The sequence below is a fragment of the Arachis hypogaea genome, chromosome 5, assembly GCF_003086295.3.
Source record: "Arachis hypogaea cultivar Tifrunner chromosome 5, arahy.Tifrunner.gnm2.J5K5, whole genome shotgun sequence".
Classification (NCBI taxonomy): Eukaryota; Viridiplantae; Streptophyta; class Magnoliopsida; order Fabales; family Fabaceae; genus Arachis; species Arachis hypogaea.
The window spans coordinates 112,437,156-112,459,346 of record NC_092040.1 but is presented as its reverse complement, the minus strand read 5'-3'; the positions used below and the strand labels follow the sequence as shown (position 1 = coordinate 112,459,346).

Genomic DNA, 22,191 nt, shown 5'->3' with positions numbered 1-22,191 from the left:
GTATAGCACTTTGACTATCACAAAACAACACATACCTCTCTTGAGTAGACCCGAGTTCCTTCAAGAATTTCTTCATCCAAAGCATCTCCTTGCACGCTTCGGTAATGGCAATAAACTCGGCCTCGATAGTAGACAAAGCAACACATTTTTGCAATCTTGATTGCCAAGACACAGCTCCACCCGCAAAGTTGATCAAAAAGCCTGAAATGGACCTTTTAGAGTCAATATCTCCTGCCATGTCTGAGTCAGTGTAACCAACTAGAATAGGCTTATCACTTCCATAACACAACTTCATGTTAGAAGTACCACAAAGATATCTCATTATCCATTTTACAGCATTCCAATGCTCTCTTCCTAGGTTTGAAACAAAACGGCTAACACAACCAAAAGCATGAGCTATATCGGGTCTTGTGCACACCATAGCATACATTAAACTACCCACGGCTGATGCATATGGAACTTTTTCCATGTCTTTCTTCTCTTCATCACTTGATGGACTTTGCTTGCAACTCAATTTGAAGTGTGTAGCAAGAGGAGTACTAACGACCTTTGCTTTCTCCATTTGGAACCTGTGCAACATTGTCTCTATGTATTTCTCCTGTGACAACCAAAGTTTCTTCTCCTTTCTATCACGCTCGATTCTTATGCCAAGAATCTCCTTTGCTGGACCAAGGTCCTTCATTGCAAATGACATTGCAAGTTGCTTCTTCAACATATCAATCCTAGAAGCATTCTGACCAACAATAAGCATATCATCAACATATATCAAAAGGATAATAAAATCATTACTAGCAAACTGTTTAACAAATACACAATGATCAGAAGTAGTCTTCTTGTAGCCTTGTTCTGCCATAACAGACTCGAACTTCTTGTACTACTGTCTTGGAGCTTGCTTCAATCCATACAAGCTCTTCTTCAGTTTGCAAACATGATCCTCTTTGCCTTTTACCATGAAACCTTCAGGTTGTTCCATGTAAATTTCATCCTTAAGATCGCCATGAAGGAAAGCAGTTTTCACATCCATCTGCTCTATCTCTAAATCAAGACTTGCAGCCAAACTCAAAACAGTCCTAATAGAAGATCTTCTCACAACCGGTGAAAAGATTTCATTATAGTCAACTCCTTTTTTCTGCCTGTAGCCCTTGACCACCAATCTAGCCTTGTACTTTGGACACTGAGAATTTTCTTCATGCTTCAACCTATAAACCCACCTGTTCTGCAAAGCTTTCTTTCCTTTTGGCAACTTCACAAGCTCAAATGTTTGATTATCATACAAGGATTTCATTTCATCTTGCATTGCATCAAACCATTTCTTATTGTCGTCACCTTCCATAGCTTCGGTATAACATTCAGGTTCTCCCCCATCTATCAAGGTCACATATCCATCAGTAAATGTTATATACTCACTAGAAGGATACCTCGTTGAAGGTCGTCGCTCTCTAGTAGACCTCCTAGGATGGAAACCTGGTGGATCTTCAGGTAGCTCAGGTTGATTATCAACATCATCATCAACTGGAGCATCAATTGGATCTCCCATCTCCTGGTCATCAGGAACCAAAGGCTCATTTTGTTGCATATGTTCCTGATATTGATTCTCTATTTGTTCTGACAAAGGAGGCGGCTGAACTGGATCTACATCAGTCAAGTCACTGCTCTCTTGTGATTGACTCTTCTTTGCCTTATCAATGTCCTCAATGGTCTGGTCTTCAATAAACTCTACATCACGGCTCCTTACAAGCTTCTTTTCAACTGGATCATAAAGCCTGTAACCAAACTCATCTTGACCATACCCAATAAAAATGCACTGCCTTGTCTTCACATCCAACTTGGACCTCTCATCCTTTGGAACATGAACAAATGCTTTGCATCCAAAGACTCTCAAGTGACCATACGAGACATCTTTACCCGACCAAACATGATCCGGAACATCATTGTCCAAAGCAATTGTAGGACTCAGATTAATCACATGAGTCGCTGTAAGTAGCGCTTCACCCCAAAAGACTTTAGGTAGCTTAGCTTCAGTAAGCATACACCTAACTCTTTCAATCAGTGTTCTATTCATCCTTTCTGCCAAACCGTTCAACTGAGGTGTTTTAGGAGGTGTCTTTTCATGCCTAATGCCTTGCTGCTTGCAATACACATCAAATGGTCCACAATACTCACCACCATTATCAGTGCGAATACATTTAAGCTTTTTACCTGTTTGCCTCTCAACCAAAGCTTGGAATTGTTTGAATTTTTTCAAAGCTTGGTTCTTTGTTTTTAAAGCATAAGTCCAAAGCTTTCTTGAATGATCATCAATAAAAGTAATAAAGTAAATAGCTCCACTAAAAGACCGTACCTTCAAAGGACCACAAATATCGGAGTGCACCAATTCCAAGAATTCTGATTTTCTTGAAGGTTGATGCTTCTTGAAGGATAATCTTCTTTGTTTGCCAGCCATGCAATGAGAACATTTCTCCAACTCTGCATTCTTCAAACCTGAAAGAGCATCCTTTCTAGCCAAATAGCTAAGTCCTTTTTCACTAATATGACCAAGTCGTCTGTGCCACAAGCTACAAACTTCTTTACTTTCAATCGCATTCACACTACCTTTTGCAATCATGGCATGCATCATATACAAACTTGAAGTACCTTTTTCTCGAGCCACCACTAAGTTGCCTTTAGTAAGCTTCCATTGTCCAAAGTCGAAAGTGTTTACAAAGCCTTTATTATCAAGCCTTTTAACTGAAACCAAATTCAAGCGAACATCTGGAGCGTGTCTAACATCTTTAAGTAGTAGCTTCATTCCCATATTGGTCTCAAGACAAACATCTCCTACACCAATAACCTTGGCCAAACCATCATTACCCATCTTAAGCACTCCAAAATTACCTGGAGTATAAGAAGTGAAGAACTCCTTCTTCAGTGTAACATGTATTGAGGCGCCACTATCAATTACCCAGCTGAACTCATCATCAGAAACAAGATTGACCTTGTACTCATAATCAGCAATATCAACAGTAAGAAGATCATCTGAAACAGAAGATACACGATCATTACCACTATCATCCTTCTTTTCTTGCTTACCTTTGTTCTCCTTTTTCCAAAGATAGCAATATTTTTGAACGTGACCCATTTTGTGACAGTAGTGACACTCAACATTCTTGTATCTTCCCTTGGATTTGCTCCTACTTTTACCTCTACCCTTTTAAACTCTATTCTGATTTCTCCCCTTGGTTTCAGTGACTAACATTTCAGAGTGTGACGAAGAATTCTGCGTCTTCCTTCTCATCTCTTCATTTAAAATGCCACCTTTAACAAGTTGCATGCTCACTTTACCATTCGGAGCAGAATTAGTAAGAGAGATACGAAATGTCTCCCAAGAATCTGGTAGAGTATTTAGCAACCACAATCCTTGAACCTCATCTTCAAACTTGATTCACATGCTTGACAACTGATCCAGAACTCCTTGAAATTCATTCAAGTGATCTAATACTTGTGACCCCTCTTTGTATCTCAAATTCATCAACATATTCAACAAGTACAATTTATTGTTGCCAGACTTGGAAGCATACAAGGATTCAATTTGATTCCACAAAGTCCTAGCATGAGTCTCATTAGCAATGTGATTATAAACATTATCATCCACCCGTTGCCTAATAAAACCACAAACTTGTTGGTGTTCAAACTCCCATTCTTCATCTGTTTTAGATTCTGGTTTTTGTGTAGAAAATACGGGTAAATGTAGATTTTTGACAAACAACAAATCTTTCATTTTTTCCTTCCATAGATGGTAATTAGTGCCATTCAAACTTATCATCCTAGTAGAATTATTTGTCTCCATCTTTCAAGCAAGTTATAACCAAATACTCAAAACTGAGCTCTGATGCCAATTGATAGGAATAAAACACAATTTCCTACTTGCAAGAATCAGAGGAGCAACAATATCCACTCACAACAAGTATTAACACCAGCACAATAATACCCAATAGCAGCGGAAAAATCACATAAACCAAAAATTATAAGCAAGCTAACACACCAAGATTTTTAACGTGGAAAACCTCCTCAATGAGAGAAGTAAAAACCACGAGTCACCAAGACCAGGATATAGCTTCACTATGATGAAAAATAGGGTACAAGAGAGTCACAAATTACTGCACAAAACGTGCATACAACAAGCCAAACAACCCAAGCTTCAAAGCTTTCAAAACAAGAACAAGAAGATGAAAATACCATAAAAATAGAGCTACTGTGCGTGGCCAATATCTCCAGCTACAGATGTCGAATTGAAGATCCGAACGGTAAAATCAAAGAACCAGATGTGTAGAACACACTGTCCAAATTTGAGCTCGATCCAACGGTTAACGAATCTGCAGTGACCAATTTACAGAGACAGCTTTGTGTATGTGCGAAAATGACTTTCTCTCCTCTCTTCTCTCTAGTGTTTGGTGTTCTCCTTGCAAAATGACCTCTCTCTCTCAACCCTAACTCACCTCAGCCACTTCAACTAATCATGGGCTTGGATACTAGCATTTGGGCTTTTTCTCTACATAGGAAGGGAGCCCAAAAACCCAACACACTCTGTGTTCCATAAAATTTCTTGATTCAATTAAGAACTTAATTCATAGTATTAAAACCTTGCATGTAATGTTTACACTATCCAGCCTCATCTTTTCCAGTGCTATCAAAATTCTAACAACAAATCAGTAAACAACTAAACCAAAAATTCAAAAAATATAATAAAAAGAAATAATAAAACCGATGATAGTGGGAATAAATTAAAGGGATGGATGAAGCATGAATTTAAAGGATAAGCTGGTTCAAATTGGTGGGATAGATGAATCCGCAAGAGTTGTCAAGTTAGCAACCGAGAATGGATCCATTGCTCATGTATGATGTTACCAGATCTAGTTTGAATCAAACATTACCGAGTTGCAGTTGCAGCAGATGTGAGAGGGTGAGGAGACCCGGTTGCAGATATGAGACTCAGAACAGAAGAGAATGAATCCCCGAGTTTTCTTTTTTTTTTTTTTTCTTTCTTTTAAAAAAAAAAATAAAATTGGGTTATATTGAATCCATGCTAGTGACTGAGGACCGTGACAGTTTGAGATATGGGAAAATAAAAATGAAGATGGTGTCTGACGTTAAGAATAATGAGTAAAGGTAATTTAAAAATTTCAGTTAATTTTATTTTTAAAAAAAAGGACATATTTTTGTCTTATAAAACTTATTTTTTATGAATATAATACTAATTTTTTTTATAAATAATTTTGTCAATATTTTAAATATTTGTATATGAAAATCTTATTTAATTTTTTTAAAGTAGTATATAATGGTTAATGTGTGAAATCAAATGGTATGAGGTATTATGTAATGCATATAACATAAGTTTTTTCTGAATAGTTTAATATGATTATTAAGTTTTTTTTTATAAAAAAAATTGTCTTACTATATTTTTATTAATTCAATTTATTAAAAGATTATTCTATTTTTATATATTTTATGTTATAGATCAATCAATTTATTGATATTCAATGAGATTAAGTGGAATTATTACAAAAATATTTAAAATAAAATGATAATTAAATTCACGAAGATTTGTATTTTGGATAAAATAGTCTTTAAAAAGAAAAAAAAAATAACAAATAGATCTTTAAAAGTGACTAACATCAAACACGTTATTGGTCACGTGTACCATTATTAACGGCAATGTGTTTATTAGTGCTACCTGGGAATTAAAAACGTTATTGTTTCGACTTTCGAGCAATTCTTCTCCACGCTTTTAAGTTCAGAAATTCTCCTTAATCCTCTCCACATTTCTTTATTTACCCACAAACCCTAACAGACTATGAAAGCTTCCCTCCAAAACTGGTGACTTTTGTGATGGTCTTACAATGTTGTAGAAGGAAGAAGATGGTGTGCTTTGTTATCATATTCATTCTCTAGATAATTTTTTATTTTAATAATTTTGTGTTTGAAAATTTGTGGTTTCTTTTTGTATGGTCCCAATGGCATGATAAAACTGAATATGAGACTGAGGTAGATGATAATGTAACTAAGATGAGGAAGAAGGTAAAAAAATCAAAGGTCAGTGGTTCAAGAAAAAAAAAAAGTGTCAAATGTGAGGTTTGAGGATTTGGGAATTGAAAGTATAACTACAAAGAAGACAAATGCTAAAAAAAATATTGTTGTCGATGATAATATTGGACATTTTGTAAATTCTTATCGTGCTGAAAATATTGCAAAAAAGGTTAAAGATGATCCATATATTGGATCTCTTTTTAAAAAAATTTCTGCTCGCAATAAATCTGCTCAATCTGGCTGAAGGACTACACAATGGCACAAAAAAGAGAACTACAATGATTGAACAATGATAGGTCAAGATGTAAAATTAAATGTGCAGAAAAAAAGTGTTAAATTGGAGATTCTAGAAAAATTAGGGATTAAAAAGGGTATTTGATTGAGGGTGAATAAAGACTAAATTATCTTTAACCTTTTGTTTTATTCTAACATGTAACTTAATAACTAAGTCATTCTATTTAATATTATACATTAGTAACACTTTTAACATTTACAAAAAAAATCCAATAGAAGGATTGAATGTGTCTACTCTTAGTCTTCTTTCAAAATTTATTTGTTGTTTTATTTATTAAGGATTATTCTGTCTAAAATATAAATTTTTAAAGACTTAATTATCATTTTACTCAAATATTTAATTTTATTTTAATTTTTTATAATTTAATTTTTTTTACTTATACAAATAATTGTAATTTTTTTTAAGATAAATAATTTTTTTAATGAGAGAAATTTTAGATGAATCAAGTTAGGGGGTGTTCGCGGTGCGGTTTGGTTCGGTTTTTGAGAGAAAAGCCATCCGATCCGATCGTTTAATTAAATTGCGGTTCGGTTTGGTTCGTTTTTTTGTCAAGATCACCCGAACCAAATCAAACCAATTAATATCGATTTGGTTTGGTTTGGTTTGTTCGGTTTTTTCAATCAAATCAAAAAAATTCTACCATACTATTATGCAAAGTTATAACATTGAAATTGACAAACCGAAATACACAATAGCTAACAAAGTCTTGATCTAATGAAATTTAACGACAACAGAATTCAAATACGACAATTAAAGAAGTTTAATAGTTCAACAGTCAACACAGCTGAAAATAAAAATAAAATGTCATTAAACTGATAGCAAAGTTATGGTGTCTTCTCCAAAAAAGTAGCTAAACTTCTTAATGCAAACCAACCTGAAATAAAAAAACCAACCTGAAATAAAAAAAAACAGTTACATAATAAGAACAACAACAAATAAATTAATAACCAGCATTAAACTGCACAACAAATCAATAACCAACAATCCAGCAATACCAATTACCAATTACCAAGTTATCAACATTCAATAAGGCATTAAGCAAGGCAGCAAGCAGCAAAACTAAATTGAACCATTAATCAATAACCAGCAAAAAAATGAACCACTAAACAGCAGCCAGCAAGGTAGCAAGCAGGACATTTTCAATATAATGAACTATTAAACAATAATAAAATGAACCATTAAACAGCAACGCAGTAAGCAGGACATTTCCAATATATTGAACCATTAAACAACAATAAAATGAACCACTAAACAGCAACCAGCAAAGCAGCAAGCAGGACATTTCCAAATCAACAAATCAACAAAACATTACCTGAATCGATGGCTCATTACCAGAAAAAAGGCTATAAATCAACAAAACTTAGCAACAAATCAACAAATCAACAGCAAGTAGCAACAAATCAACACTAATGAACAGAATTACCAGTAAACAGCAAATGATAAACAACTAAACATTACTTGAATCGGTGGCTCGGGCTCCATATTGACTTGGGAGGAAGGCTGAGTGGGAGACTGGGAGGTGCTGCCGTGCTGGGTTGAACTGATGGGTTAGGGTGGTGGCGTCTCAACGGCGACGGCGTGGTGCTGTGCTGCCGTGTCGAGTCAGTCGGTGGTGGCTTCGTGTTGGCCTGATGTGCGACGGGCGTGGCTTCGTGTTGGCCTGATGTGCGACGGGCCGAAGACTTCGCAGTGGTGGCCTGGTGGGTGGCTGGGTAGTGGGTGCCGCAGGTACTAGGTAGGTATGGTTGGGTCTTGGGTGTGTGAAGATTTGGAGAAGAGAGAGCGATGAGCGCAGTGGGGATTTAGGGGTTAGGGTAGACGCCACACTCGCACAGAGCGTAGTTTCGTTTGGGGTGGGGGGAGGGGGTGGGTGCGGTTAGTAATGTTTAGGGTTTTTTTCTCTAATCGGTTCGGTTCGGTTAGAGTCTTCAAAGTCAAAATCGAAACCGAACCAAACCGTACAAAAAACAACAAAACAAATTTTTTTTTGGTTTTTTCAATTTTCGGTTATTTCGGTTTTCGATTTTTTTGGTTCGATTTTTCGATTTAGTTCGGTCTGAATCGGTTTTGAACACCCCTAAGTCAAATTATGTTTGAGGGTCAATAAACATATTATTTTCGTATTTATTTATCAAATTTTAGTTTAAATCTAACTTACACAAGAAAAAATTATTTTTTTTAATATTTTATAAAAATTTTCACTTAAACAAATACTTATATATATAAACGGAGAGAATTAGCTTTGTTATAGTATCTTAATTGTATTATGTATACTATAAAATCTATTACAATAAAATTCTTTAATTTGTTTAAACAATTATTTTATATATATAAGGTTTAGGTCGACAAAACTATTTTTCATATTATTATTATTATTATTATTATTATTATTATTATGTTATGACGCAATTATTTGTTTAAGAGTTATATAAATTATTTTATAAGTAATTAAAAAAAATTATTATTATTTTAGTTATCTAAAATTTTATGTAAAAAAGGTTTATAGTATTAGATTTTTTGCACAATCGGTCTAGATATCTTAATTCTTAACAGTAATTATGCCTTTTTTATTTTTTTAATTAAAACTTGTTTTAAAAAAAAGTTTAAAATTTTTTTAAGCCCAAGGCATTTTTTCATAAACAAAAAAAAAAATATTAATTACGGGGAAAAAAGAAAACGCAATTAGCAACTGAGGAAGGGTATTTAAGAATTCAAAAAGTCTCTTTGAATTAGACACCAAAAAAAAAATCTCTTTGAATTTGTTTGGCGCTGTTTTTCTTTGCACTTTGAAGAAGAAGATTAAGAAAGAAATAATGCCGATAGTGAACTTATACTCTCTTTCTCACTACAATTTCGGCGCTAAAGAGACCAAGGTTGAGAAGGACACCTCCGTCCCCGCTCGCTTTGCTCGTCTGAGACAGATGTTCGTTTTCTTTTCACTCTTTCTTTCATTACTCGCTTTTTTCTTCTTTTCTTTCCCCTCAAACAAATACAAAATTTAAAACACTTTCTATACGGCTATACGCCTATACCCTCCTTTTCTTTTTTTTTTTTTATTTAAAGTTGAGATTTTGACGTATTGCACTTTCTTGACATGATTTTGTTATAACGTTCTTTATAGAGTCCACTAGGAATTTTATAGGGTTTTAGGCCTTTATGGTTTAGGTTGGTGTGTTTGTTCTTTGTTGCTTATATGATGCATATGTTTTTGCTTTTGTTTTATGAATTTCAGCTATGAAAAAGAAGGAATGAGAATCAGCGTTGCAGGCGTCTTACTGGTGGGTTCACTTGTTGATTTAATGTTCTTTGAATTTAGCACTTTTGGTATGTTCTGCATTTTTATCACTAGTGTTTTTAATGTAACAATGAATCCCCTTCTGTAAGGTACTCCGAAATGTTATTTATAATATATTAATAGAATATAAATGATCATATCTTTTATAACACATGAGCTTATGTTAAGTTTGAAGCTGGAATATGAACATTGAGAAGGTACTCATCTAGCAGCATCTTCGTAGGGGAGGTTATTTGGAATGAGTGTAGGGTTGTTAGGATAATTTCTTTGGTGATTCTGTTTGTTGTTCTGTCTCAACATATGCTTTCATTTTGCAGGTACAAGAACACAATTATCCTCATTTACTACTTCTTGAAATCGGAGGAACATTCAACAAACTTCCAGGAGGACGGCTCAAGCCAGGAGAGAATGGTAGGATCTTGAATTTCCACTTGTTTAGCATGATAAATTATCTGATAATAGGAGTTCTTGGTTATCCTAATCTGCTGTTTGTGCTTTTGTTCTTCAACTTGACAGAAATTGAGGGCTTGAAGAGAAAGTTGACTAGCAAGCTCGGTCCTAGGTTGCAAAATCTTGTGCCTAACTGGAAGGTACTGTTACAGTATTACTTGCTTTTTAGATGTAAAACTGATGTGTTAATAGAAGAATCGAAATGTTTCTGTCTTATGGATGAATGAATCTATAAAATTGGACAATTGTTTGGATTCTATACCTACTGGTGTGTATTGGATGAGTGTAATATTGTTGTCTTTCCACATTATATGGGCCCATACCAGAAGATATTGTTGATGTTGCAGATAGGTGAATGTGTGGCAAGATGGTGGAGGCCGAACTTTGAAAAGTTTATGTATCCACACTGTCCTGCTCACATAAAAAAACCAAAGGTAATTTACCACTGTCATTGAGTGTCATGTAATCCTGATTTTGTTGGTCCATGATTACAATTATGCTAGTACTTTGTGCAGGAGTGCAGAGTGCTTTACATGGTCCATTTATCTGATAGTGGAGACTTTGAGGTGCCGGAAAATCTAAAACTTCTTGCTGTTCCAATGTTTGAACTGTATGACAATGCTCAGGTATGGCAAATTGTGTATGATTTATTTACTCTTTTTTCTTCCTGTTACTATGTTGAAAATTGCTTTGTAAATTGGTGGGTTGAAACATTTTATCGTCAAATTCTCTAAAAACATTTCCATGAACTGAAGCTTTTGATTTTGAAGATGGTTCGACTAATCTTAAAGTTTGCATTAGAAGGATCATATCCTAATTTGTGTATCAATCAAACTTGGTTGCAGAGATATGGTCCCGTTATATCCAGCATTCCTGAGCAGATTTCCAGATTTGAGTTTAGAATGAACAACTAATGCATATTTGGAACTTTCATTGATTCTTCCATGCTGATAAAATACCATCTCCTTTGGCATTTCAAGAACAAGGACCTAGTTATTTCATTCTTATCGTTTGCATAAACCTGTTGAATGTTGAACTCGTTAGTTTCAAAAGAGAGAGTAGTCCAAGTTTTGGTCACTTTGTATAGCTTTAGCCTTCTGAGATGATTTGTTAGTTCTTGTTAATCCGTTTCTTGTACATATTACAACCATGTACAGATGTATTTGTGTCGTGTGACATGAGGGTGCTGATATGTGACACAAGCATTTGATTTTACATATACTGATATATACCTCTTATTGACCACGTTAGTTCTACTTCTAACATGGAGAGGACAAATTCAATGTTCCCCCTATGTTACTGATTGTTAGAAACTTTTTCTTTTTGGACGTTATCAGTGTTAGACACCGGCTAAAAATAAAACCGGCTAACACAATTAGATTTATTAAAACCGATTTTTGTTTCTTATCACAAAAACCAGGTTGTCATCTGACATGATCCAAGTCTAACGCAGTTTTATTTACATTGAAAGGCCCAATCTCCATAAACAAAACTTTACAGTGGCCCAAATATGCTGGTTTTGTCTGGAATTTTTTCGTTTTTTTCTTTTGTTTTTGGTTATTTTTTATTTTTTATTTTTTTTATTATTGTTAATATTTTTTTGGTATTGTCTGGAAGTATTTGATTTTTCATTTCAACATTTTTGGAGCTATTATGTTTTATTTTAAAAAATCAACATTAATTGATGTCGTAAATGCAGAGGGTATGTTAGCAGCTTTTGAAAGCCACACTCAAACTTATGATCTATTAATATCATTCAATAGTATTATGGTAATAATATCTATTATTTACTAGTAATATATTAAAAGAGCACTAAAAGAAGATAATAATAATATATTAAAAGAGAACTAAAAGTAGTTTTTATATTTATTCTTAACCTTTTAGATTTTTAGTATAATGCTATATTAACTTTAAGTAATTTTAGATTTATTCTTAACTTTTTAGAATTTTACTATTTCATATTTATTTTTAGTTTTATAAGTTTCTAGCATGAGTCACGTCAATTTTAGATTCATCTGTTATTATCTTTTGTAATACTTTCTTAATATCATAGAATTTATTTAATATTATTTTTATATTCTCTTATTCTTTAATTTTATATAAATTACTCTATTCTTTTAATGTTCATAAAATTTTTTAAATTTTATTTTTTATATTCTTTTATTCTTTAATTTTATATATGTTACTATACTTTTTCAATGTTAATAAAATTTTTTTAATAGATATGAATTGAGTTAAATTCTAATTCATTCTCACATTTTATATTTATTCTTTCTTATATCACTATATAAATCAACATTTATTTTACACATTTTTTTATTTTTCTTCACATAATTTTATATCTCGTTTTTTTCTACCACTTTTGTTAAATATATATAGTAAGTGACTATGTAATTATATTTATTATGAAAAAAAAATGATAGTAACTTAACCAATCATAAAAAAAAAGGCTTGACTTAACATAATTACTAAGTTAAGGTAACATCATTTTTCATAAGTATTATTTGACATAATTGTATTTATTAAAAAAAATGAAAAAGAAAATGATAGTGACTCAACCAACTATGAAAAAGAAGTCACTTAACATATATAACTATTAAATCAAAATAACAACATTCTTTGTAAGTATGCTTGACGAACTATGTTAATGTTAGTTTTCATATATTTTCTTATAGTTGGGTCGGGTGTGACTCATAATGTGAATCACCTATTTTATACAATAATAAAAGGTACGGTTTAAAGTGTACCTAATAAAAATGAGTAAAACAATATATTTTAACTTTAAGGTTATTTTTAACTTTTAGCAAATAACTACCATAGTACTTTATGAAATTTTTTGCAAGGTTTTATAGGATTCAAAAATGAAACAAGAGGACAAGGAAATTACTTGGAACAACTGTAGCTGATTTAAAGAAACTACAAGATGAAGCTGATGTCCAAACAAAAATGAAAAATCTATGTAATAGATCACTCATATTTAAAGTCAAATTAAACGATTATAACCTAAAGGAAGGATCCAAAAAATTCACTATGACAGAGACATTTGTTCCATAAAATGAAGCCCAATAAAAGATATCCTTAAAAGAAATCAAACAGGTATTAATACTAAATTATAATATTAAACTCTATGTTACAAATAAACACTCTTATTTAATATTTATATATTTTTCGACACTTACTAACAAAATTATACCCTTCGAAAAAAAAAAACCGAACTCACCAACGCTAATATCATCGGATGAAAATCTACTGCCAATAAATACATTACGAAGAAAAAAACTAAAATACATTAACAAGCAACAATAGGAACAATTAGATCAACAAATAATAGCAACAACGAAAAAGAAGACAATCAAGATCATAAAAGCAAATTAAATGGCAAGAAAATTTTATTCCAAACATTCAAGTGAAGGAAAACAAAACAAGTATCACCATTCACCAATAAGTAGCAACATAACAAAAAGGAAGACACCAAAAAAATAAATAAATAAATAAAAAACTATATTGAATAACTTTTTTAAATTTACTACTTAATAAATTACAACCTTAGACAATTTTAAATATATTCATACATGATTAAATAAAAAATTTATTAATATATTATTTATTGCAATTACTCGATTAAATTCTTCATATAAATATATACTATTTTATTTAAAAAATATTATATAAATTCTTCGCATAAATAATATTTCATTTAATAAAACTTAATTAAAAAACGTTAGGTAAAAATCATAATACAAATTCTCCTCATTGCACAGGTCAAAATATAGTATATGCTTATTTAGGAGACATTTTTAAATATATATATATATATATATATATATATATATATATTATGGATCTCGCTATGAACATCTCTACTATCTAGAATAACCATCCGAGTATTAAGATAATAAACATCTTAACATCTTTCCAAAAGTTTAAATTGATTTTGGGGTTCACCAAGGACCTTTTGAATCTAGCGCTCTAATACCATATCATGATACCACTCATCCCAAAAACTTTAGCCTATAGAAAAAGATAGCACTAATGGTTATATCTCTAATACTCCATAAACCTCTATTGTGCACATTGTACAAATATTTTATTGGCTCCTCGTACTTTTCTATATTATATAGTAATAACTATAATATAATGAAAACAAGACCAGTGTTTAATATCATTCAGATGCACGTGCATGATGCTTAATATCTCTCTGTGTAACTGAAAATGGTAAAGAGCTGAATTTCCATCAAGTGCTTTGTCATAAAAGTATGCTCTGTAATCCTGCAATAATGTTTCCCCATCAAGAGAGAAGGATTATCTCGAGACAATAGCTCCCTTATGGGGGCATAGATTCTTGTTGATGGAGACTGGAGAGTGATTATGAGTGATGAACATTGCTATTTCTAACAAGTATACTACTCTGGACCACATATATTAATCTCTAAGTAGCCTTAGAAATGTGAATATGATATGTTGATACAGCAAGTGTTTGAGCCCTATATTATGTTCTCTAATCTCTAAAACCATATTTTGTGATATCATATTTTATCTTTGCAACAAAAAATGATAAAGAGCAGAATTGCCACCCAGTCCCTTGTTATAGTAATAAGCATTAAAATCTTGTAATGATGTATCCCTATAGAGAGGGGGGTTACCTTGTGAAAGCAACTCCTTGATGGGGCCATATATTCTTTGTGATGGGTAGTTATCAAGAGTGAAGAAGCATGCAACTGATACCCTTGGCCCTCTATGGTTTGCCACAACACGGTGCTCCACGCTTTTCAATTTGTCATTAGATATCAGCTGCAAATGGTAACATAAATTAAGATTATTACACGATATATGATTCTGCTCTAGTTACATTATAAATTATGCATCTATCGGAAAGGATTCACATGTCATAAACGGTAGTCAAGTAGTGCATAAACATTCTGTCAAAAAGGTGTAATATAATGTAGGTGGCTTAACTTAATAATTGTATCGATGGCTGATTCCACGAAATGATTCACACGTCATATAGAGAACAAACTGGAAGATTTTAATAGATTAGAAAAATATTGGACTCACTTGTAGCATATCTCCAATGTTAACTACCAAAGCAGCATGAACAGGGGGAACATTGATCCATTGATTTTGCCACAAAACATTGATCCATTGATCTTGGAGCAGAATTGTGAGAAAGCCACTAATTGGAGGGACACCTTCTATTGTTTATTGGCAGTTTGGCACCAGGGACCCTTGACCGTCACCAACTCCATTCTATTTGCAGGTATATAACTCTAGCTTGGTTTAGTTTGGTAGAGACTCACAGTAGTGTAGTAGTAGTTGATAGTTGAGAACTAATTTAAATTAGTCAAATAATTAATTTATTCGTTCGTTTAAATAAATGTCAAGAGATTTGAATATATAGTAATCATTGATCGACTGCAAATTCTTAAATGAAACTCCGATTCGAAATAGACTATAACCCTTGATTTATTGAGTTAGGGTCGGGAAATGTCGTGAAAATTCCAAAAAATAATTAATAATAAAAAACTATTAAAAAATTTGATATGCTTTCAACTATTAATGTTCCATAAAAATAACTATACATGAATTTTTACCTGTTAATTTAATTAGGTTAGGGAATAACTATTTTTTTTTTAAATAAGGTGATGAATTTGATTTTTGTTTAAAAGAAGATAATTACTTTTTTATTTCATTTTTTATATTTTTATTATTTAAAATTTCGTATAAGAAAAAAATAAAAATAAGAAGAGAAAATAAATTTTGAAAATAATAACACAAATAAAAAATGTTAAAATGATTTGTTTCCATGATCTGCGAGATTAATTTGTTTGCAGAGATGTAATAATTAAGTACTTAGATCATGTTAAGAAACTGGCACTGATGCTGTTGGAATTGCTTTCATAGGCGTTAGGCCTAGAAGGCAATTTACCTCAAGAACATAGATTGCGCTGAAGGGATTTTTATGGTTGGAAACTATTACCCTCCTTGCCCTGAGCCTAAACTCACTTGGGAGCTAAGTGCTCATACGGATATGGGCTTTGTAACTGTTCCTCTACAAGACCAAGTTGGTGGACTTCAAATCTTTCATAAAAACCAATGGTAAAAAAAAAATATCACCTCCCTTTCAATTACCAAAAAACCATATCACTTCCTTCGCTGGTGCTTTCATCATTATCCTTGGTGACATGATGCAGGTGATCATAATTTTATCATTGTTTTTGTTTGTGATTTATATTGAAAGTAAAATATATTTTTTATTTCTAATATTTATAATTTTTTAAATTTTTAAAAATATTTTTTATTTAATTTTATTTTTAATATTTTTATTTATATCAAAATTATTTTGAACGCTAATTCTATTTAAAATGTTAGAGACAAAATAAAAACGCATAAAAATAATTTTGATATAAATAAAAAAATTAATATTAAAATTAAAAAAATTATACATTAGAAAAACGTACTTTAATCTTTATATTTATATATCGAATTTAATTTCTATTTTAAGCAAATATCTAATAATGTATTACTATGTTATATAATATTCCAGAAAACAAATAGTTAAGTTGTTCAAGTGACATATTTAAGGTCTTAGCACTGATTGCAGTTAATCACAAATGACAAGTTTATGAGCGCCAAGCACAGAGTTGTGACTCAAAAAGTAGGTCCATGAGTTTTGATTTTATGTTCTCTGAGACAACATGTTCAAGATGAATGTCTAAGAATATATGGACCAATAAAAGAGTTAGTGACGTCTCTTCAAAATTCATTTGGTGTATGTTAAACTAGATGATGTTAGGAGTTATTTATGGAATATCAAATAAGAATCCTAAAAGTCATTGTAGTATAATTTAGACTCTAAAGATGGCGTGGCATCTAACATAAGTGTGGTTGTACCATTATAAATTTCATGACCTGAGATATTAAGAGTTTATTTGAGTGTTATTAAATGGTTAGAAAAAGATACTGTAATGATGTAATGATACAGGAATCTATTAGTTATGAATTTTTGTAATACAACTATTTTTTTTATCTTCTTCCAAACCTATTTTTCGGTTGCAATAAAATATTCAATCTTTAGTTATTTACACACTTTCAAGTTTCAATGTTTGATTATATTAAATATCGTAATTATCAAAGTTGACTTCCGATAATTGATGCCTTAATGGCAGAGAAAATAACATTACACGCAAGGTTTCTAGATATCGTGAATTAAGTTCTTAGTTGAATAGATAAATTTTATTGAAAACGGAGTGAAACATGGTGGAAGCAGATCACGAACATGGAGACTATGACAGGAACAGGGAACTAAAGCTTCTTGATGAAACAAAAGCAGGTGTGAAGGGTCTTGTTGATGCTGGTTTATCCAAGTTACCAAAGATATTCGTTCATGACAGCCATAAAGTCAACGATTCTTCTTCTTCTTCCTCCTCCTCCTCCTCCCCTCCTGCTACCGATGTTAGTATTCCAGTTATTGATTTGGGATCACTGCACGAAGAAGGTAATTCACGCCATGAGATCGTTCAGAAAGTCAAAGATGCGTGTGAGAAATGGGGTTTCTTTCAAGTGGTCAACCATGACATTCCACAGGGTGTTTTGGATGAAATGCTTGATGGGGTGCGTAGATTTCATGAGCAAGATGCTGAGGTGAAGAAAGAATTCTATTCACGTGATATTACAAAGAGGGTATTCTACAACACCAACTTCAATTTTTATACAGCTTCAGAGATTAATTGGAGGGACACCCTCTATTGTTTATTGGCGCCAGGACCCCTTGACTCTCACCAACTCCCTTCAATTTGCAGGTATCATATTTACTATATAAATGTAAATAGCTTAGAACGATCATATCCTGTTTTCTCTTTTTTTAACAAAATTTTGAAAATAAAATAAAAATATTTTAGAGATTGTCTTTTTCCATCAGCTTAAACTTTTGAGACGAGTAATTTTATATATGGTATCAAAATTTTATATTCAAAAGATCAAGAGTTAAATCTTTGGTGAATCCCGAAAATGAAAAAAAAAATATAAGACAAATAAAAAGAGAAAAGGAAGCTTATGCCAAAATCTAAGCAAATTCAAAAGAGACTCTTGCTTGAGGAAGAGTATTAAAGATATAACTATTTATGTTATTTTTTTTCATTAGCTTAAATTTTTGGGATTAGTGGTTTAATGACAAACACAAACTAAATGCATGCCAGAAATGTTTGTTTTCGTGACTTGTGAAATTAATTTGTTTGCAGAGATATAACAATTGAGTACTCAGACCAAGTCAAGAAATTGGCACTAACTCTTTTAGAACTGCTTTCGGAGGCATTAGGCTTAGAAAGCAGTTACCTTAAGGACATAGATTGTGGTGAAGGAATTTTCATGGTTGGACATTATTACCCTCCTTGTCCTGAGCCTGAACTCACTTGGGGGATAGGTGGTCATACTGATATTGGCTTTGTAACTGTTCTTCTACAAGACCAAGTTGGTGGACTTCAAGTCTTTCATGAAGACCAGTGGATTGATGTCACTCCCATTCCTGGTGCTTTTATCATTAACCTTGGAGATATGATGCAGGTGATGATAATTTCATCAATGTTTTTGGTAGCAATTTATATTATATATTGAATTTAATTTTATTTTATATAGATATCTAATCATTTATTACTATGTTAGTATAAACTCCTGTATATAATATTTCACAAAATTAAACAAACATTTAAGTTCTTCAATTGATCTAATAATGTCTTTGCACTGATTACAGCTAATCACAAATGACAAGTTCATGAGCGCCATGCACAGAGTTATGGCTAAGAAAGTAGGTCCACGAGTTTCGGTTGCATACTTTCTGAGACAACATGTTGATAATGAATCTCCAAGAATGTATGGACCAATAAAAGAGTTGCTGACAGAAGATAATCCTCCAATTTATAAGGAAATGAAAATGCCGGACTTGGTTAAATTGGTGTACACTACAAAGCTAGTCTCCTCTCCACTAAACCACTTCAAGCTCTGAAGAAGTATCAAGAATCAAAGATACTCATGTATGAAAGTATATTAATTACAAACTTTCTTGAGGGATGCTAGGGTGAGAGATTCAACATTTATTGTTTTAAAAAACTCTCATGTTTTATATCTAAATAAAAGTCCCTTCAAAATTCATTTGGTGTATGCCAAACTAGATGATGTGAGGAGTTATTTATGGAATATCAAATAAGGGGTTGTACCATTATAAGTCCCATGAACCGAGATATTAAACCTCTCAAATCTTAAAAACAGTAATGATCAAATAAAACCAACAAAAAGAAATTAACCAATATGTTACACTCAACAAGCTAAGTATTGCAATGATATAGGAAACTATTAAGTTTAGATTTTCTATAATACAACTATTACATTTTCTATAATCAATATACATTCTCTAACCATTCCTAAATAAATCAATGTATCTTAAAGCTTTATAACTAAATATTATATTCTACTTATATAATATTTACAACAAGAGCTTCCTTGCACTAGAGAAATACCAACCCATTGATCTTGATGAATAACTTGAAGAGCTCCAATTTGATCTTGCAGAAGTATTGTTATGAAATCCAAATCAGTGTGTTTTGTAAGTCCCAAGGTTAACTCAGGTTCAGGGCACTGTGGGTAGTACTGACCATAACATGAAGTGCCTCAGGAGCATCCATGTCTTTAAGTAAGAGTAGTTAAGGCCAAAGATTATAATATACAATGCCTGTACTTGTTTTGAATATTTAGACACTATATCTTTGTACAAATCACAAATGTTTGATCAAAAGACATGTAATTATACAAGAAGAGGGTCTAAAGTGCACAATGGCAGCAAGTGATGACCGTGACCAATCAAAAGCCATGTAACCAGGTATAAGAAAAGTTGCATAAAAGCTAAATGAAATTACCTACGAGTACACACTTCTGGTATGGATTAAGAAGATCAGAATTTGCAACAAATGAAATGGCATAGTCTCTGAACAGCTTACTATTGAAGAAATACCTAACTTTATTGTTGTTATCCCTCGAATAAAACGGTTTCTTTAGCTCAGCTTCTTATTCATGAAACTACGGATTCCGTGGATCATCTCATCCATAACATCTTCAGAAGACCATGATTGATCACTTGGAAGAATCCCTACTTCTGAGATGCACTTGGAAGATCATCTCATTCCACCTCTCCCTCACAAAAATCAAATTGGGTCCCTCATCACCCTAACATTATGATTTGTTTACTCAACCACCTGCTCCCTTTCCCTCACAAAATCCACATTCCGCCCCCTTATCATCCCAATTTCATGATTCTTCTCCTTGAATATATGGCCACACCAGTTCACATACTGAAGGCAAAATTAACTGGGTTAGATAATCGAAAAAAACAAAACAAAAAATAAAAAGAAAAGGGTTAAATTATCTACATGAAGTGTTCAAACCAGTTTGAGACTGAAGCATTAAAGAAATAACTGTCAATGAAACTCTTCTCTTTCTTTTCTTGTCTGGTTTCTTTTTCATTATAAAAATTTTAAAAAACTATTATGAGAATAAATAAGATGTTTTAAAATATCTTCATCCTTAAAGTACATTTTAAAAATATAATAATAAAATTTTTAAATTTTTTTTATAGTTTTTAATGAAATATTTTTTTAGATTAATTCTAACATAAAAGAATTTTTTATATATAAAAAAATGAACATTTATTTTTATTTTAAATTAAAAAATAAAATAATTATTTTATGTGATCATTTTATATAACCATTCATTATAAAATTAACAAAATCTATAGAATTATTATATAAAATTATATTAGAAAATATGTTTAATAAAACAAAAAATAAAAAATCAATAATTTATAAATTTAACCTATATATAAATAGTAAGTATTTTTTAGTATAATGGCCCATGCTAGCTTCTGTTTGGTTTCAATATAACAAAATTCAGAATCACATAAGCAACAACCCCAACTAACAACACAATCTCAACTCATAATCTAGTACACAAACTCAACTCAGAATCTTAGAAATTGAAATTGAGAAAATATTCAACCGAATCATTCAATTCAACCATTATTCCACAAAATCAGCAACTCCGAATCGTTAAACCCGGCAACTCGGAATCAGTATTATTAGCAAAAATACAAAACAGAAAAAAATTCAAAGCAGCAGTGCCTACCGGTGGCGAGGGAGGAATGGGAAGTGACGGCGACGAGGAAGGGAAGTTAGCTCAGAACCTCGGACAGAGAGCAGACCTTCGCGACAGAAACGACCGAACTCCGACAGAACTTCATTAGTGAGTAAATTTGAAAGTATAATTATATTAATATGGTCTTATGTTGTGTAGATGGCTATGTAACTCCTGGGTTTCTCTATATATTTATATTATAGTTATTAATTCTCAATCAAACATAATCTACCAAGAGAGTACAGCAAAGACAGCAACAAAAGATAAAAACTAGACACTAATGTAAAAAAACTAAAAATAATAGATCAACAACAACATCCCTTGAGGTGTCACTCTTAATACTCAAATATTAAGACTTCGTCGACAGCAGGGTTCGAACCTGCGCGGGTAAAACCCAACAGATTTCAAGTCTGTCTCCTTAACCACTCGGACATATCGACTGATATATCTTAATATGTTTAAAGAAAAATAATGTATTGATGAGAAAAAGAAATATTTGTATCAAATCACATGGAGCCATAAAATTTTTTGACCAATAATATGTTATTAATAATTTTCTCTATAAATTAAACTTAAATAAATAAAATTTAATAATTTTAAAAATTAATAAAATTATATATAAATAGTACATAAAAACATTACTATTCAAATGAATAATTTAATATTTTTATTTTAATATTTAAAAAATATTTTATTATTTTTATAATAAATTAAAATTTTAACTTTTTCATACTCAAATTAAAATTATAATACATAATATAATCAAACATCGAGTTTTTGGGATGTCGTTCCAATCTTATTCTTTCTAGGGAAATAGCGTCTGAGCAATTGACACATTTGAACAACAGCAGCAGGTGGATAAGTTCAGCTATACTGATGGCTGTGTTGATTGTTGAAATGAAAAGAATGAATT

At 31.8% G+C, this 22,191-nt stretch overlaps 2 protein-coding genes, 2 long non-coding RNA genes and 1 other non-coding gene across 5 annotated transcripts; 2 read left to right on the top strand and 3 right to left on the bottom strand.

Annotated features, from left to right (window-relative positions):
- Positions 1-7,005: 7,005 nt before the first annotated feature.
- On the bottom strand, positions 7,006-8,248 carry LOC112802814 (uncharacterized). The gene is made up of 2 exons (XR_003202544.2): positions 7,817-8,248; positions 7,006-7,251 (listed from the first exon to the last, which is right to left on the bottom strand). It is a non-coding gene; the product is annotated as an uncharacterized lncRNA (long non-coding RNA).
- An 857-nt stretch (positions 8,249-9,105) lies between these two features.
- On the top strand, positions 9,106-11,348 carry LOC112802812 (pre-mRNA cleavage factor Im 25 kDa subunit 2). Its single transcript, XM_025846168.3, has 7 exons — positions 9,106-9,281; positions 9,591-9,636; positions 9,971-10,064; positions 10,170-10,243; positions 10,451-10,537; positions 10,619-10,729; positions 10,949-11,348. The coding sequence occupies exons 1-7, from the start codon at positions 9,172-9,174 to the stop codon at positions 11,015-11,017; spliced, it is 591 nt and encodes a 196-aa protein (XP_025701953.1). The 5' UTR covers positions 9,106-9,171; the 3' UTR covers positions 11,018-11,348.
- Positions 11,349-17,168: 5,820 nt separating this feature from the next.
- On the top strand, positions 17,169-19,247 carry LOC112802808 (1-aminocyclopropane-1-carboxylate oxidase homolog 1). The gene is made up of 3 exons (XM_025846163.3): positions 17,169-17,902; positions 18,341-18,662; positions 18,850-19,247. The coding sequence occupies exons 1-3, from the start codon at positions 17,358-17,360 to the stop codon at positions 19,099-19,101; spliced, it is 1,119 nt and encodes a 372-aa protein (XP_025701948.1). The 5' UTR covers positions 17,169-17,357; the 3' UTR covers positions 19,102-19,247.
- A 107-nt stretch (positions 19,248-19,354) lies between these two features.
- On the bottom strand, positions 19,355-21,588 carry LOC112802815 (uncharacterized). Its single transcript, XR_003202545.2, has 2 exons — positions 21,270-21,588; positions 19,355-20,440 (listed from the first exon to the last, which is right to left on the bottom strand). It is a non-coding gene; the product is annotated as an uncharacterized lncRNA (long non-coding RNA).
- A 48-nt stretch (positions 21,589-21,636) lies between these two features.
- TRNAS-UGA (transfer RNA serine (anticodon UGA)) lies at positions 21,637-21,718 on the bottom strand. The gene has a single exon. It is a non-coding gene; the product is annotated as a tRNA-Ser (tRNA).
- Positions 21,719-22,191: the final 473 nt, after the last annotated feature.